An 18841-nucleotide genomic window follows, 5' to 3' on the forward strand; every position below is an offset into this window, starting at 1 on the left:
GACCACCGGGGACTCAAAAACAGGCGACCACACTCGGCTCCCTTCCACAGCCAAACCTCGCGCCTTCTTCCGACCACCGCTTTCACCACCCATGACGCCCACTTCCGCGCCACCACACTAGCACCACGACGTCCCCTCCCACCACATCGCCACCAGAACCAGCACCTCACACCCTTGCCGTATTACGACTCCCTTGCTTCTATCGACGGTAATCGACAGATTCGACACCGTCCCTAACCACTGGCAAACAAAACCCTAAGAAGTAATAGTCCCCAATACTTGATAAAGAGAAATGAAAAACTACATTTAAATTGGAAGACATCATTTATTTCATGATTAATTTATAATCAACAAATCAAATATTGTTCATTAATTGAATTAGAATCACATGAAGTTGTTTTGTTTAGGAGATTAGTTTTACTGTTTCTTGCTTTGTTTTTAGCAAAGGGTAAGTAAAAAATCTACTGCAAAAATAAATTACGTATCAAATTCAGTGTAGGCCAGAAACTATATCCGTCCAAATTAGGTGTTGGGTCATATTTAGGTTGCCCGGCTTGAGTCTGAACCAGGTCGTGTTGATATTTGGGTTCGATTAGCTTTGTCAGGCTACATCTACAGGGTCCAATCATAGGGAAAAGGCAACTTTAATCCAAATCAGAAAGCAGCTTGCTATACCTAACTGCCAAGTCTTACAGAAGTCACCTACTAATCTACTATCCCGTTGAAGGACAGATAAATGAGACTTCGATGCAAAGCTTGCAATTACATCAGAATTCCATCAAACAGGAAAATGTATCCAACAAACGCATCATTCAGCTTCATAAGAAATTCCAATATTGTTAACATCATCTCACTCAATGAAGCTAGGATCAACATTTTTCTCAGTAATGCTACCCATCAGCCAAAGTACCCGACGAAAACAGGTCTCAAAATCATACACTAGTTGGATACGAAAACTAGACAAAGATATATAACTTCAATTCACATTATTCGTCCGAGTTGGTCTAGGTAAAAAACTAATTTGCAATATAATTGACTTCTCAAATCAAGAGGTGAAGATGTTCCGAACAAAACCAAATCTTTCATTTCAGCACGTGATACCAGCAACTAATATGTGCAAAAAACTCCTAAACATTGAAGCTGTATTCATTCTGGCCAGTTTATGAAAATCCGAAAGTATCTAACGCTGGAATGAAATAGAATAGGACCCAGTGTTCGGATCCTTCACGGCTTTAAAGTTGTCAACACTCATCCCGAAGCGACCGAGTAAACTGTTCCCCATGTCTTTCAGCTTTCCTGCTCATTATGTAATACAAATGTTCAATTTCCATTTATTTTAACAGGAGCAACAAAGAGAACCTACTATTTCCATGTAACATGTAAAACAAACAGAATGGAAGACATTGTAGGAGAAGTACGAAGTTGGTCATTAAAGCACAAGTTTGAAATATAGGTTTATAGCCTTGGTTTCCCTCACATATACAGACAATAGTTTTAAGATGGTCAATAAAGCACAAGTTTGAAATATAAATATTTGATGGGCATTTAAAAAAAACACATATAAAGTAATACGATATGCTATGATGTGGGAGTATGAAATTGGACCCATATTATTTCCACATTCCATATCACAAACCCATCATGGTTTGGTTTGACTGAACTACTCAACCACGCAATTGCAGGTCAAAAATTCACTGCATCTCCAAACTCTAGCAAGGTTAAATAAGGAATTGGTAAAAAGACCAGAATTTGAACGAAAAAAGAATCAAGGAACAAATTGGCAGCTACAGCACAAAAGACTGTACGAGACAGTAATTACCAATCATTTCGTCCTTCATTTTTTCCATCTTTTCTCTGGCTAATGGCTCCAATCTCACAATATTTCTTCTAGCCTGGATATTAGAAGGTTCTGACTCCAGAATTTTCTTCATATCTGACAGAGAGTAAAACTTAATCCACATAGAATAGACAAGGTAAAAACAGAAGCACACTTGAAACACTAATAGAAAACACCCATATTGTATTGTTTGGCATAAGGTGAAACATTGAAGGAATATTAATGAGGTAGCAAGTAAAGTCTCAAGAGGGTATTCTAGATAGGCAACTGTGTTAATTGACTGTGCTACCAATTATTGTTTTTGTCTTTGTTATTTTCATTGCTGCTCATTACCAACTCAGTAAGTGACACCAGGCAGTGCAGAAAATCAAAAAAAAAAACATCAACTTGACGAGGAGCTAAATCAGCATGGTCATCTACAGTTCTACACTAATGCATCTTCGAAAAGTTGCTCTCACTACACAATACAGTTAACTTTATGACTGCCTACCAAAAACTTGTCACGTTTGAAGTAGAGACCAGTATTGATGAGAGAGAGCCTAAAACAGATTTGAATTTGGTGGAGGTATTATTGTTTTTGTCTTCGTTATTTTCTTTTCTGCTGGATTTGATGGGACTATAACACCCAATCTTAGGTCTCGTTTGGTTGCCCTTTCAATTCATGGGAAAATAAAAATCCCATAAATTGTAAAAAGTGGTGGATGTTTGGTTGCCACTTTTTTGGCAAAATGTAGGCATTCAATTTTCCAAGGAGTTTTGAATGCCTACATAATGGTGGAATTGAATGACCTAGCCCCCCCTAGGTAGTTCACAACTCCTGTGGAATTCAATTCCAGCATGCGCAACCAAACGACTTTTCCGAATTCATGTGAATTCGTATACAGGAAAATAATTCACATGAATTAGATATTCCGGTGTCGATTAAATTCCTAGATGAAACAAACGACGCCTTAGTGAAGACGATTTTGCGAAGCCAAGCCGGAAAAAGGCGAACAAACAGCCCTTTTTGGGGGTGATTTTATTTTCTTTTTTATTGTACTTGTGTTCCCCCGGCTGGTTCAAATCGGGGATATTCGGATTACCAACTCAGTAAGTGACACCCAGGTAGTACAGAAAATCAACAAAAAACATTTACTTAACGAGAAGCTAAATCAACATGATCATCTACTCTAATACATCTTCGAAAAGTTTCTCTCACTACTCAATAGAGTCAATACAGTTAACTTTATGACTGTACCAAAAACTTGTCATGTTTGAAGTAGAGACCAGTTTTGATGAGAAAAAGAAACTAAAACAGCCAGAGAGATACTAAAACAAACAGATTTGAATTTGGTGGAGGTTGGGAGGGAATAACCATCCCATCTTGGTAATCATTTTCTTTTTATGTTTTGAAGTAAAGCAGAAGAAATGACATAACAGGAATGTGCCTCACCAGAAATTGCTTCATCATAACGCTCAAGCTTCTCATAAGCCTCTCCTCTCCTAACAAGGGCTTTGACATAAACTGGGTTTAGCTCTAAAGCTTTTGAACATTCTTTGGCGGCTTCATCATACTTCTCCTGAATGAGTTAAATGTTGCAAAGAGTCATGATTAGTGAAATAGACAACTGTTATGTTTAGGGGAAAAATGACTCTCATTACCAAAGTCACACAGCACAGAAGAGTGCAAATACAGAGCATGCATAAAAAAAGAGGCTAATATCGATGAAAACAAGAACAAAAACAGAAAATGAATCTCTTTTAAGACACCCAGACCCAATACTCGCATAGATGATGGAACGCTCAGAAAATGGAAGCCACGAGCAAGAACACAACTACAACTAGGCTCCTTCTGAAATTTGTATTTGCTTTGTAATTAGATACAGAATAGCAATACCTCAGAGGCATGAAATAACAAGACCATAAGCAATACAGAATTTTAGCAAAAATGCTATCAGTATATATCTTCTTTCTACTTCACGACTCCAGTAAAAAAAAAAACGATGATGCCTAATTCACCCTCCCCTTCCCCATCATCATCATTACCCCAAGAGACTCCTACAAGCAAGGTACAGCGAGGTTGGACCCATTGCAACATTCTCATGGAATAGCAGGGGGGCAGTCAGCTGAACCTTCTACAATATGGGACAACCAATCACCATTACTCCCCGAAGACCGCAAAACTAAATCTCTAATCTCTAATAGCAATTGCCACATAAAAAGAGGTATGCCCTAGGCGCATTGAAGAAACGACGACCCCAGCTGTATCACACAGCCAGACAGAGCCAAGGTTTATATCCGACAACCTTACTCAGGCCAGTTAGAGAGACCTGAAAACACAAAACCTTCATTTGTATGAACTCCATTTAAGAATTGAGCATTTGTTACTTGGTTTCCCTACTATGTTTAAAAGTAAATCTATTTCTCCAACTTTCTTACTTTCTTTACTACTACCTCCAATCCATTCCAAAAATACCCATTTCCCATTTTGGGTAAACCATTCCAAACTACCCACTTCATTTTTAGTAAACCAAATTTCAACCTATCCTTATAAAGTACCCTATATTCCAAACAATATCATCCAATCAACACCAAATTTTGGCATCCTACTTCGGTCTTGAGTAATTTACTCATTATACATGCTACTTACTCACCATTTGCAATATTTTTCTATTGTTTTTAATCTTTGTGCAATGACATCATGGGTAGTATTTACTCTCATCCCACTTCCCTTAACAACACAAACAGAGCAAAATAGCATCTGCAATTCCAAAAATGCTTAAATTCAGGTTCCATATCATGAATCCTCAACTATGCTTAGAAAAAAAAAAGCACCTTGTTTTCTTCACACACACACACATAAAAGGTGGGCTATAGGCGGGTAAATTTTCAAGTAAAAAAGATTATATTAAGAAAGAATGAGAACAAAGAGTACAAAATCAGAACAAGAAATCCTTAAATACAAAGGAGGGGACGGGAAGCAACATTGATACACAAAAGCCTATTCTGAATATCTTTTATTACTATTGTGCCTTTCCCTTTGTTCTTCACCATTTGTAACTGAAAGACAGGTCTGAATAAATGCCACATCGATCTCCAAGATGATTGCCATCATTGTAGAAGACAAAGGAATAAGGGATCACTTAGACCACTACTATTGGGGTGATATCATCAACATTTTATTTTAAAGGTAAAAAAATTGTGTAAAAGATTTAACCTTCCAACTTTTTGGAAGTCTAGAACCTCTGGTAGCATTTGCCCCGTTTAGTTAAATAAGGTGCAAAAGTTTTATACGAGTAATTCATAAGAACTGGAATTATCTTAGCGTTTTCCAAGGGCCAGCACAGAGCTGTCAATCTCCATACAGCCCTATTCTAAATTCACCACTGATTTGGATGTTAACACCAAATGAACATAAAGATATCATCTCTACCTTTTCAGCACCCAGATCAAATATTCACCATCTTTCTCAATCATTATCAGCTTTTTCGTGATTGTAATATGGCTGTTGAAGAAATGATGCTGTAAGATTTTGCGTCCTCATTGACGCATATGTTTAAATCCATATCCAACATTCAGTTATATACACTCTTGATTTACATCAAATTGATGATGAGGAGACAGTATATCCGAGGTGAGAAATGAATCCATCCTTCCAAAGTTTTGTTCTACCTCCGTTATCACTTATAAGTTATAACTATTTCCAGTAAGTATTACTTTCCATCGGGATTTTTCAAAAAAATTTCTTGACAAACTATTGAGGCAATATAAAACTTGGTACAACATAAAGCAATACCAAAAGTACATGAACTAGGTCAACACCCAATTCAACGAGTTCCCTGACATGTTTTTAACTTTTGATGTCCTTTTGGGCAAAAGAAAGGCGAAACTCAAACACATTCTGATCACAAACAATAGCTGAAAACACATGATGTCAAATTTTGACAATCCCAAAATGGCAACAGTTACTTTCATGAAATCAAGTAACAGATATGCCAGTTGCAAACCAACACAATGACTTTTTGAAAGACAAATAGATATGTCCTAAACAGTTCTTAGATTTCTACATTACTATAAAAAAATTAAAAGGACTTGATATTGTGTTGCTTTTTTCTTTTACCAAACTCAATTCCCATATCTTCTTAGTGAGGTTCTTGTCAATAGAACCAAATGACCCAAGGCCACAGGTTAGCTAGAATGCCATACATTCTAGAATACAGTGATAGGATGTCATTTGCTTTTGGCAATAAATCCACTTAGTGACTTAGCCATATTACTATTTTAATTTTTCAACTCAAGGTGTTCATTCAGAAATCCAAGTATCCAACGAGACTTCTTACTAAGTGCTAAAACACTGATGCTGCTACCATGCCAGTGAGACTTGAACAGTTGAACTACAACCTCCAAGTAGAATGATTATGTCTTGTTAAAGATTGTTTATTGTAAAATAACGATGTCATACCAGTTTCATGAAGCATGCTGCACGATTTGAGTGGCATATTGAGCGCAGTTCCGTTGCTGCTTTAACTTCTGGTGATACAGGTAGAGCAGATTCATGCTTTGGCTTTTCTGCTGCTGCTGCTTGTGGAGCAGGCTCATGCTTTGGAAGATCAGATACTGCTTCTGGAGTAGGCTCATGCTTTGGGATTTCAGGTGCTGCTTGTGGAGTAGGCTCAAGCTTTGGAAGTTCCGGTGCTAAATGCAGTGCATACTCATACTTAAATAGTGCTTCCTCATACTTCCCTTCTTTAAATAGTTCATTTCCTTCTGTTTTTGCTTCATTAGCTTGTGTCAATGCCTTCTGTTAGCAAAGAAGAGTGTGATTTACCATGATTTAAATAAATTAAATAGCAGTAGTGTATAATGACGGCAAAAAAGAAGAGCCGCTGAAACTGACAAAACAATACAAGCATAATATCACACAAAATAAAGGTTGTCCCTTCAAACTAACAATCTAGAAATCGAAATTTCAGTAGGTATCTCATAAAAACACAGCTAAAGTAAGCACAATAACATCTAACTCTTGACACATTTTCCAATTACTCTGTAGCAAGTATCGATTAGGCCTTCGCACATCCGATCCAAAATTCATTTTAGAATTTAACATACGAAAATTAAGTAAATAATGGCTTGAGTATCCGGACATCCGATTATTCCGATCGAATTGACTATTTTTGTCAGTATACATACCAATGATTCAAAACATAACGACCAAGAGCATAATACAAGACCACAAGATCACATACTTGAAGAGACCAGGTCCTTCAGGAGACAAACAGTTCAAGACTAATTGCGTACAACTTTTGCAACAAAAAGTTTGGTATTCTTTGTACGTATACAAAACCAGCAGCCGTGTACAGGACGCATTCCCTTTAGACTCTTAAAAAACATGTTGACTAGTTTCACACTATCCACAAATCTGGAGTGAAGTCTAAAAGTTCTAAACCTAACACAACTGTCATGAGTGTCATCCCATTGGACAACTTCGTACTTCATAGGATAATAGTTAATACATGTGACCATACCAATGTACTCAGTAAACACAATCCATGAAGAACATGGACACAAGAGACCTTACAAATATAGCAAGTATCGATCATTGTCAACAAAAGAGCCAGGCAGATGAATGATTGAAAACATTACAAACAACAGCATAATACAAGACCACTAGGTCACGAAATCGGAGAAACCACATCCCTCCTGACCCCACACAGTTAAAAAGTTATTGCGTACATTTTTTGCAAGCCAAAAAGCAGTTAACCAGTGGCCACACACTTTCTACCCATTCCGATATCTACTAGTAAACTTGTTGACTAGTTTCAGAATTTTCACCAATTTAAGGGTAAATGCTGAAGTTCTAAGCCAGTAAGCCTAACCTAACTCCACCTAATATAGTTAAATCTCAATGCACAACTTCATCGAAAAATTATGTTACACACCAACAAAAATAATACCACTGCCTCAACCAAACCCAAACTCGCATCTAACAGGGTGTACTCTACACATCAAATGCCAAATTTAAGGGCAAAGGCTAAAGTTACAAAGCTCCCCTATTCCACCTAGCAAAATTATCATCCCAATGCAAACCTTGGACGAGAAATTAAGTCAGTACAGCAAAGAAAACGTGCAACACTGCAGCCCCAACCAAACCGAAAATTTGCATCAAATACGGTGGAGTATGGACTATAGACATGAATGAGATGAAATCGCTAAAATCAACATTGCTTTCAGAATTAATACTAACCAGTCAATTCATTCACTAGAACTGCAAAAACATGGAATTTATAAAAAAGATACTCATATTTCATCTTGAATTAGTCAAAATAAGCAAATAATTCATATACCTAATCAATCAATTGAAGAAAAAAGAACAACAACAAGTCGAATGGAATGGAATGGAATCGAATAAACAAGCAGCGAGAAATAGACCTGATTAAGATCATCATTGAGAGCATCCTCGTAAGAATCATCCTTAGTAACCGCAACAGATTGTTCTGGATGTACATCTCCGCCATTAACGCTTCTTAGATTGTGCTGTTGTTCATCATCGTCACTATCGTGATCGCCGCCATCGCTAGCCGTTTCGAAACCGTCGCCATCATCATTGACCAGGAAACTCGTTTCTGCGCTATTTTCCTCGGTCTTGGTATTGTTGTTGTTGTTGAAGGCGACAGATTGTTGTTGTGATTCTTCTTCCTCTTCGATTACCACCACCATTTTTGGTTGAGATTAGTGTGTGATGAATTGGAGTAAACTAGTATGAGTGTTGTGTTGCTAAATGCTTGAAGAAGAAGAAGAAGAAGAAGAAGAAGAGTATGTGTGCTTTATTTTTCTGGGGTTCTAGAAAGTATGGGAAACGCCACATATCACCGCCATATCGAGTACAAGACTACGTCGGTCAATCTGCTAGAAATGTTTAATTACGTATTATAACCATATCGAGTACAAGTTAAATAGTTATACGTGATAAAAGAAAATGTATTAGAAAAGATAAGTACTTAAAGAGGAAATTGACCGTTTTAAAAAAGACTAACCGATCAAAGTAATAAAAGAGTTACCTACTTATCTATTCTTAACGATCAAAGGGAGACTATGACCAATTAGCTAATTGTCGACCGCTTTACCACTGAGCTACCGAGGCACAACGTCGCACTCGATCTCGCATAAGTCAATTACCGGTCTTAATCCATGATCAGTATGAGCCTGAAACTTCCTTTGTATCTTCCGAAATTTATTCGTATAGCACACTATTATACCTCTTTTCATAGACAACTGAAAAGTAGTTTTATTCGTCATATTTCATCCATATCCCAATTCTAAATTTATATCCCTATTCTAAAAAAAAAAAAATTATATCCCTTTTGTGTCAAGACATACAACATGTCAGTTTCTAATCCACTTTTTCTAATATATTTTTATTATTATATAATTTGAATGATTAACCTAATGAAATTTGGACGAAACTATTTAGCATAATTTTGGAACAACTTCACTTAATCGCTTAGTTTATGTCGAGTTCTTTCAATTTTAGCATAAATTAGTTTATGACTGTAAAATGAAAAAGAAAAAGAATGGGAACATCTTCTTCAACAAAGTATTTATGTTAAAAATAAATTAGCATCAACCGTTGTGCAGTATGGGGTACTTTTAATCGCCTGGATTTTAGAAAGACATGTACGGAGTGATTGTCCCCATCTTAGGCCAAGATCACTTGGAAACAACATTGCCAGGGAAAGTGCGTACGTCCAGTCATTCCCTCAACTCCTCCTTAATCTAGCGCCTTGAGCACGGACTAGTATAGTTATAGGCGGGACGAATATGAGCTTCAACCTCTGAATGATCTTCACAGGTCATATAGCCTTTGTTTCTCTACTAGAATCATTTAAACATATCAGATGTCTCCAAAGGAGACAATCATATAAAGATATAATTCCCTAGGAAAGTCCCTCAAAATGTCGGGCAATTCTCAAATATTATTATACAGGCAATTTCATTCTATTTCTCTTACCATCCTTGGACCTGAACGCCTCCACCGGTAACACCGTCTGAATATCCAGGAGTTGAAACCAAACCACTGAACACTCCAAGCTCCAGTAAATTTGGACAGCTGTCATGATGGCTCAAACTCAGGTTCGCCTTGCTTAATCATCCTACTACCCTCATATCAATAGACACATCCAACAAGTGATTGATAACTTTGCCACTTACTATTGCAGCTAATCTGAATCTAAAATCTCGGCAACAGGTATTCTGCAAAACCGTCTAGAGTCTCTAGACACTTCATTTTCATTTTGATGTGGGATCAATGATCTCTTCTTCCGGCCCACAAATCCTTGTCCGGCAATTGCATCATACACATCTCCAGAGGCCACCTTTCCTTGGCTGTAGCTATTTTCAGCTACATATCTGCAATATAAGCTTGTTACTAAACTTGAGTACAGGTGTTCGAAAGGGAATGTAACCAACAGCCAAGTTCATCATGACTTAATATTTTTGAAGACAGAGTCTGTCATGACTTATGACTTGTGTGAATATAAATTTAAAACACAGAGATCTTTTTTTCTTTTGAAGCGAAACAGATGTATGTTTGGATTAACCCCATGTTTGAACTAGGGAAAGGAAGTGGAGGGAGAGAGGGAACGACAATTTCCCTTGTTCATTTAGCAAATCAAATTGGAGAAAACTGGAGGGGAGGGAGATTGAGAGATCCATTTTTCCACTTACAATCTGTATTTAAATCCTTCCAGTATGGGAAAGAGACTTGGAAGGAATATGGCATTTCCCCTTCCACTCCCTTCCCTTTGGTCTGATCCCCTCCCTTTCCGTCCTATTATTGTATCCAAATAGTAGGGTAAAAATTAAATAACCATACTATGTGCTGCTTCATACACTAGTCTCTTCCTACACTCTTGTCACATGAATCCTCTTTTTGCAGTCATTCAGGAAGTGTCTGACAGGAAAAATTGGCTACCGATGTCAAACCCATATCCTTAAATATCATGTTGAACAGGGTAGAACCCTAGAACAGAAGAGTGAATGTAAAACAGAATACATAACAGCAAACATCTATGGTTTTCAGTTCCTTATATTTTCTGCTTCACTCCGAGTATCAACATAAGCATTTTAACGAGTCAAAATCCATAGAAGGTCATAAGAAGTCAAATTAATGACCAACAAGATATTGAAATTGCAAAAGCAGCGAGTGGCAAGAAATGATACAAGAAACACAAACAATACCTCTCCCGCAGAATTTGAAAAGCCTCCTTAGTTGCATAAGGTAACCCTGTCATTGGATCCCGGTACCTATTTAACCATACAGATAGCATGCAATTATTGCATAGCTCGTGGTTGGCAAATGTCAACGCGTGGCAAAATAAAATAATAGAAAGATCTATGCAGATTCAAGAACTTCTTTATGACGAATAGCCATAAGCTGTACATTGTACACAACTCCGCAGGGTTATCCGCACGATGAATCAGGCATCTCAGATGGCAATTGAGGAAAAATATATACGATACAAGCCTGGCAATTGAGGTAACACACAACTTTTTCATAATTAAACACATCCATTCTTTTTCTTTTAATGGCCTAGGAAAATACTGTGAATGTAAGATAACAAGCTGTTTTATGGCATAGAGTTCTAATTATTTGAACTGTTTAAATCATCACTTCATACTGGTGAAGAACAACTTCAAAAGACATGTAAATCCAAACTTCAAGTTGGTTATTGTAAGGATTAGATTACTGATTATCACATATACATTAAAGTGAAGTCAAATATTTTCCATGCATGGACCACATACTACCACTAATTTGTAACTCTTACCTTGCAGGTAGCCCGGTAACTGCACACACAGCTTTTTTAGGATCTACAAGAAAATAAACAAGCGCATTATGATCCGTTAAAACCAAAACAAAGATATCCATGAGGGTACATGCGGAAACCAAAAAAAATAAAAAATAAACTTGTAATCCCTCAAAACAGGTGTATGAATGCATGGTATTTGACATGGTTACCGAATTCGCTCGGTGCCCTACGAATCGCGAATTGTTAAAAGCGAATTCTATTATGTTGCTTACTAAAAATACATATAACACACATTCAATAAGAGCGAATCGCGAATTGGTAAGGACGTATTCATAGCGAATTCGGTAACCATGGTATTTGATTACTGATTCATCTCTCATTGCCAATTGCACGAAATGGATGTATGGTGTATGTAGCTTTTTTCCCTTTTCATTGACCTTGATAAACCCTCAAGGCTCAGCAAGATCAAGGACATTATTTAATAAAACTGGCACCAACTTGGCACCTCTGTTTCATAAAACCAAGGAGAATAAAATAAGCGTCTCACATGACTGCTCATAAGAACAGAGGGGTCGTTTGGTTCAACAAGTCGGAATGGAATGGAGTTTGATTGTATGGTGGTATGGGGTTCTAAATCCATGCTTGCCTAATCTTGTTTGGTTCACCACAAGTTGTAGAAGGGGGGAATGGAGATTGAATCCAAGGGGTGAGAGTGGGTATGGGATTCCAAGGGGTTGGTGGAGTTAGAATCCATTGGATATCTAACTCCATTCCAAAATCACCCAACCAAACACTTGAATCAACTCAGTCCATTCCATTCCATTCCAAATTAGCCAATATGCGTAGAATGTGCATCCATGCACATTTAATATCCTCGAGTAATTCGGGGACCTGATGTAACCTTAAGCAGTTTGAACATCAATGTTTAAAATGTCTCCATCCTAATTATGCAGATAGAAAAATTCATAACAGTGTTACCATATTGGAAGACTATAATAGGCAAAGCATCAGCTGCAATTAATCAGCTAATTCAATTGTCCTCACAGTATAGCATTAATATAGACAATCATTTAAGTAAATTTTTAACATCTAATGGGACATGAACATGAGATCATATACAGGATGGTCAACTTACAGGATGCAAATTTTGTCGTCAGCTCGGATTCAAATTTTAGTCCGTTGTTGAATTCAAGAAATGATTGACCTGCAAGATATGAGAAGTCTAGAGCGTAAGAACAAGCAACAAAGTAAGTCTGATAGCAAGAATTCAGATAACAATCTATAATAACCTATGGCTGAGAATAACAGGAACTGCAGTGGTGAACTATGCATGAACTGTGCAAACAAGGCTCTCCTCATTGTACAAGTGACTGGATTCATTGGAGCGTTATCTTGGCATACCAGGGTAATTGTCAACTTAATTCAGAATTAAGAGTATGATTTATAGTTTGGGGATGTCACTCTAAGGATTTGCTTCCATTTAAATATGTGGTCCCATACTTTTCAAAAGACTCTGTTTTGGAATGTTATATCTTGGTTGAGAAGATATTCAAAGAATTAGGAGCTAGGGGTTTAGAACAAAATCATATGAAGGTCAGCTGTGAAGTATTAATTCAGTCTTGAAGCCCTAGCGTACATATTGAGCGAGTGCATTTGTGCTTCTTAAGTTAATAGATGTACTAGTGATTTGTAGAGCTGTCTCTGGGATGGTTTCATTATCTAAGACAGAATTTCCTTAATAGTGTGGGATTTGGTAGTAGGCTAAACCATCTATGCATGCTACTGAGTACTGAGTTCAAGGATGAACTGACTGAAATATTGCAGCTCTAAGTAATAAGCTCCTCTAGTGGGTAGCTAGCAAAGCAGATATGAAAAAAATGGATATATTATAGCTACAATAAGAGGATAGGATGGTAGGATTATACTTGTAAATGTATTTGAAGGTTTGTCAGGTTAGGTATTAAGCCGAATACCTGCTACAAAGGCTAGAAATGGATGACAAAATCTGACGCATACTTCATTGCTTCAGGCTATGGCTCATTGCAAGGAAGATTTCCTAACTTGTGTAGTGGACAAACATGGTTTGGCATAGACACTATATGACTATATCCCAATTCCCAAGGGATTCTTTTATTCTAAGGTCAATTTTACTGAGAAACTTCAAGCTCAGGAAAGGTTACAAGGCTTGGTACTATTGATAGTATGCCACTATGCCTGTTTTTTTCCTGTGTCAATTCCCGTGTGTTTTGGATTGAGAAAACAGTGGCAGTTCAGGAATGGGAGAAAATTTCCTATACCTCCTTACAGTCGGAAGTGGTATTTCAGTATCACGTCTGTGACTTACTTCAGAGAATTTTGCTGTGTAGTGTTGAGGGCTCTGATGAGAGACAGATGTCAATCTAATCAGGTTATTCTAATGCCAGAGGTGATGGTCACTGAAATTCAGTATGATTTATGATAATAGACTTAAGTCGTAAGCACACAGATAATTATTTGCTAAGCCCTAAAGATCAAAAATTGGATTGCCAAGTATTCTGTAGGAAATAATGCTAAAGCAGTAAGTTCAGTTGAGTTCAATGATAAAATTACATATTTTTCCCAGAGAAATGTACTTTTTGTTGGATCTAGAGTAGGTGTTCATATACTCTAGCAAATAATGGACGAAACAGCTGTAACAGGCAGAACAATTTGACTAGAAAAATAGTTCAAACACCAGCAGAAGAACAGCCACTTGAGGGACCAAGACCTAATAATTCCACTTCTTTTGCTGTTACAAATTCCAAAGAACCAAAATAGATGGCTTCTCTTATTCTACTTACTAGACCCAACTAGCTAGTCAGTGAAAATGCAAATCTTCACCTGGCTTTTAATAGTTACTGTCGTGATGTCGTGATGATCCAAAATGCCGATAAATTTTTGAAGATCTTCCAGAAAAATTGACTTCACTCAGTTACAGGACTTCTCTCCGAGGCCTCAAGCAGGCCGTTGAAAGAAGAAGATACCAATTTTAGCAGCATTGCAAGTTATATAATTTTTAAACTAGTCATTCCGTAAAAGTCACTGCTACAGTCTAAAGAAGCTCGTAGAATATTTTTCCCTCCTGTTTAACTACTTTTAGTTATTTACTTCGGCGGGGTTCGAGGGGTGAAGATAGGTTTTGGGAGCCGAGGAGGGCAGTTTTCAGGGTTGAGGCCCTGAGGGCCAATTGCTAGTGGTGGGAGGGTGTTTTCGGGAATTGGGGGCCAAACTTGGCAGTAGGGAGCATTATTGACGGAGATGAAATGATTTTGAGGGGTGGGGTTGTTTCTAAAGGAGATGGGGCTGTTTCCAGTGAATATGGGCTGTCTTCGGTGGGGTGGGGTGGGTTGGGTTGGGGTGGGATGGGGTGGAGTGGGTTGAGTTGGGTGGAAAGGTCAATTCAGGGTGGAGACAGTGTGAGTGGGGAAAGGTCTTGCAGGGCAGGGGTGAGTGGTGTGGGTAGTGATCAGGGAGGGGTGTAGGTACCTGTATATTTGTATGGGCCAAATACCATTTGCATACAAGACCGATCCATTACCAAACATAAAAGTCTGTTATTTTTCTTCGGAGGGTCTAAGCTCCGTCCTTTGATTTGTCTATTTTTTCTAGCGCTGAAAGTAATTTTTCAGTGCAGGGCATTGAATTAAAGATAAAGTAGTAAACTGCAAAAAATCTAAAATGTGATGGTATATGTGAAGAAAACTTGCCATTTTTGGAGATATATCGTATTTGTGGCCCGGTATACACAGCCTTATGCACAATAGCTCTTTTCTTAACTTCTTCTTCCCTTGCTAAAACACGCTCCAAGTTTCTCAAATTCATAATTTCTGCAAATAAAAACACGATTCGATAAAGATTAGAAACCTCTCAGATATCAAACGGTTGTATACATTTATAACTCACTTCAGGGGGAACAGAAAAGACGAAACCTGTCTGAGCAGCTTCCAAGAGCATTTCTTCCTGAGTCATTCGTTTCTCCTCACCTTCCTTCTTCCTTTTTATAGGCTGCTGGGTAAAAAATGCAAGTAGTTCACTGCATCAGTATTGTATGGGTTTCTGCAACAAACACACTATACCACATTCTACGCGGTGACCTATTAGCTATAGTAGGTATATTAACGATAACATCATCCCAATATCTCGAAGGCTCCCACTCCGGTTGGGTCAAATGCATCACAATAGAAATGTGCCAATTAGTGAGCTATTTTGCCTTGTATTATCATATCCAAAGCCATCGGATAGTGAAGTATGGCCGCATTAGAATTGGAAAAAGCAGTACTTTAAATGAGAGATATTTAACAAGTCTGAGCAAAAACAAATGACCTTTGTTGTAGCCTGTAATGCAGCACGTATTGCTTCTCGTTCAGCCTGTCTTACAATGACAGCAGTTCTCGTGGATTTTCTCACAGTTTTTTCTCCTTCAACTTCATCTGTGTCTTCAGCATGATCCGGAGTGGTTACTTGTTCAGAAAGCTTCTCATCATCTCCACCTTCGTCCGACTTAGAGACATCCATCATCATTTCGTCTCTCAGACTTTCCTCCAATTTAGAAAGGTCCTTCTTTCTCTTCTTTGGGGCGGGCTTTCCTGAATATATCAGCCGCTTCTTTGGTGGCCTGTCCTTCTCCCTGACAACAATCAAATTTCTAAACCACTGTCGCCAACAAAGATGTCCTAAAACATACTACCTCCATCCGAAACTATTGTCCCATTTGACTTTAAGCCTGCCGATGTCAACTTTGACCATTAATTTCTCCACATATAATGTAAAATTAGCCATGTTTGATTTATCAAAACAAGTATACTAATACTATCACTTTTAAATTCTAAAACTAATGTATATTGCGATACAATATATGTCAAAGTTGGACTCACGTGACCACCAAAATCAAATACGACAATATAAATAAAATTGAGAGAGTATATGTTTGCAACCAACCTTGCCTCTGCTTCATTTTGTTCTTCATCATCAGGCTCAGACACCTAAACCAAAAGGCATGAAAATATAACTCAAGAATGCACCACTGAATCGCTGACAATGGAAACATGCACCAGAAAGTAATGTTGTGAACTTAAACTCACATCTTCGTCAAAGTCACTATCAAACTCATCAGCAACCTCTCCCTCATCTTCATATTCATCATCATGCTCTTCCTGAAATAAACGCCAATAACCATCATAAAAGACTCATTAATAACATACTATTAAAACAAGCACCATAATTCAGTCTATCAGCCTTACGTAGTATACACAACAATCTTTAGATTCAAACAAACCACAGCCAAAAAAAAATCTTAAGAATATCAGCTAACTTGACATGTCAAGTCAATCTATCAATGGATTGTGGACTTGTGGTACTCAAGACCTAGGTTCAGATCACGTCAACATCAAAACTACCCTTTTGGCTCCATTTAGACATAAGAAAAAGAAAATTAACAGGTTTAGTCCGTGTTCTTTTTGACTGAAACTATCTAAATGAGACTTAACTTATAAGATGAACAAAACTGAACGGAAATGGAGCTAAATCGAAGTGAAAAGAAATCAATGTTCAAAAGAACCGGCCGCTGTTACACTTCATATAGTTGATAGTTAACACACACACACACACACACACACACACACACACACAAAAAAAAAAGGCAAATCAGTCAAAGCTCAAACATAAATAAATTCAACAAGCCTGTTGTAAGACGGTCTTATTGCGAAGGCATTCATAAAAAAATAACCTCTTTAAGGGCATCTTGATTCCAGAAAGCCTCATCCTCCTCAGCTTCTTCATCAAGCAATTTGCTCATCCTGATCAAATAACCAAACCCAAATCAAAATAAAGCATCTGGGCATCTAAAAAATAACATAAATTCAACAATGAGACCAAAAGAGAGAAACTTAGTGTGACCTTTTCCCTCTAGTTGCTCGAGAGGTGCGATCAAGGATGGCCTGCTGTTCTTGTTTAGAGGATTCCATGATTGCTATTCCAGGAAATCACACCGATTTACAATGCTGAGGATTTGAGATTGACGAATACAAATTCAGCAGCAGCGCTTGACAATGAAATGATCTGAAATGAATTGGGAAATTAGGGTTTTGGAGCAAATGCAGAATTAAATCATAGAAAGAAGAGCGCGGGAACCTGTGGGATTTATGAGTAAAAGCTTGCGGGTGAACAAGACTAGAAAGTTGTGACCGTCTCGCCCAAGCACGTCTAACGAGTTTTGATGGGATCCGGTCACCCATACATTTTTCTCACAAATGTTATCAATCATCAATCAATTAATCAATACTATATATTAAATTCAGAAACCAAGGGACTTTAATGTAATTAAAGAAAGTTATACAAATTAATTATACTATATAGTTTTAAATCACTAAGATGTGATGGAATTAAGGGGCCTCAATGTAAATATTATATAGTTTTGATTAAAAGTATAATATAAAGATTCTTGATGAAGAATATTTATGGAAATTACATTAAATTAAAGTAATTAAATTTAGAAAATACAAGAATATAGTGATTTTCCTTAAAATTAACATGCCTCACTTATGGAATTAATTATACATTAAATTAAATGTAGTAAAAGTAATAGTAGCAGCAACGAGATTAATAAAATTAACGGTATTAATGTGGGAGTAGTGACAGTTATAATATGATAGTTGGAGTAGTGAAAGTAACTACGAATATAGTGAATGTAACAGTGGTAACAATGAGAAAAAATATGAACAATTAAATAACCAATCGACTTAAGAAAATATTTTATTTATTTAAATATCGGCCGGATAAAATTAACGGGAATAATGAATTTAACAGAAAAAAATAGAGGAATTAGTAAAAGAAACAGTAGTAACCACAGGAGTAGTGAACGTATTGATATTAAGAAAGAATGTCGTGAAAGTAATAATATTAATAGCGGGGTAGTGAACGTGTCTCATAATTTGAAAATAAATTTTACATTTCGTCATAATTACAAGATATGCCGTAGAAAAATATATTAGAAATAGTAAACGTGTGAGTTAGACAACTCCAACATAGTTTATTTCATTGAAAATAAAATTTAACGGTAAATAGAGGTAGCCCGGGCGAAGCCGGGCACCAAACCTAGTTTTTATTAAACCAAGAACATTTAAAGCAATTTCTCTCACCCACGTCATCATATATAACTTTTTTTCCCAAAAATTCAACAAATGTGAGACCCTCATTGTTT

At 37.2% G+C, this 18841-nt stretch overlaps 2 protein-coding genes across 2 annotated transcripts; both read right to left on the bottom strand.

The window, feature by feature from the left end:
* Window positions 1-793: 793 nt before the first annotated feature.
* On the bottom strand, window positions 794-8847 carry LOC141607133 (uncharacterized). The gene is made up of 5 exons (XM_074426496.1): window positions 8246-8847; window positions 6279-6617; window positions 3270-3396; window positions 1820-1933; window positions 794-1296 (listed from the first exon to the last, which is right to left on the bottom strand). Exons 1-5 carry the CDS (start codon window positions 8531-8533, stop codon window positions 1181-1183), a joined length of 984 nt encoding a protein of 327 aa, XP_074282597.1. The 5' UTR covers window positions 8534-8847; the 3' UTR covers window positions 794-1180.
* Window positions 8848-9632: 785 nt separating this feature from the next.
* LOC141607139 (SWR1 complex subunit 2) lies at window positions 9633-17899 on the bottom strand. Its single transcript, XM_074426502.1, has 12 exons — window positions 17773-17899; window positions 17539-17700; window positions 17369-17438; window positions 16725-16796; window positions 16582-16625; window positions 15967-16270; window positions 15573-15648; window positions 15351-15470; window positions 12761-12829; window positions 11644-11686; window positions 11054-11119; window positions 9633-10222 (listed from the first exon to the last, which is right to left on the bottom strand). Exons 2-12 carry the CDS (start codon window positions 17604-17606, stop codon window positions 10033-10035), a joined length of 1122 nt encoding a protein of 373 aa, XP_074282603.1. The 5' UTR covers window positions 17607-17700; window positions 17773-17899; the 3' UTR covers window positions 9633-10032.
* Between the last annotated feature and the right edge of the window lie 942 nt (window positions 17900-18841).

The sequence above is a fragment of the Silene latifolia genome, chromosome 1 (assembly GCF_048544455.1).
Source record: "Silene latifolia isolate original U9 population chromosome 1, ASM4854445v1, whole genome shotgun sequence".
Taxonomy (NCBI): Eukaryota; Viridiplantae; Streptophyta; class Magnoliopsida; order Caryophyllales; family Caryophyllaceae; genus Silene; species Silene latifolia.

Bases quoted from the DNA above. Each gene is read 5' to 3' on its own strand.
- LOC141607133 (XM_074426496.1), bottom strand. From the start codon at position 8,533: ATGGTGGTGGTAATCGAAGAGGAAGAAGAATCACAACAACAATCTGTC. The intron at 1,934-3,269 runs GTGAGGCACATT...ACTCTCTGTCAG, and splicing joins TTATGATGAAGCAATTTCTG to ATATGAAGAAAATTCTGGAG. The intron at 1,297-1,819 runs GTAATTACTGTC...CATAATGAGCAG, and splicing joins AATGAAGGACGAAATGATTG to GAAAGCTGAAAGACATGGGG.
- LOC141607139 (XM_074426502.1), bottom strand. From the start codon at position 17,606: ATGGAATCCTCTAAACAAGAACAGCAGGCCATCCTTGATCGCACCTCT. The intron at 17,439-17,538 runs GTCACACTAAGT...TTATTTGATCAG, and splicing joins CGAGCAACTAGAGGGAAAAG to GATGAGCAAATTGCTTGATG. The intron at 16,271-16,581 runs GTTGGTTGCAAA...GATTGTTGTCAG, and splicing joins CAAAATGAAGCAGAGGCAAG to GGAGAAGGACAGGCCACCAA.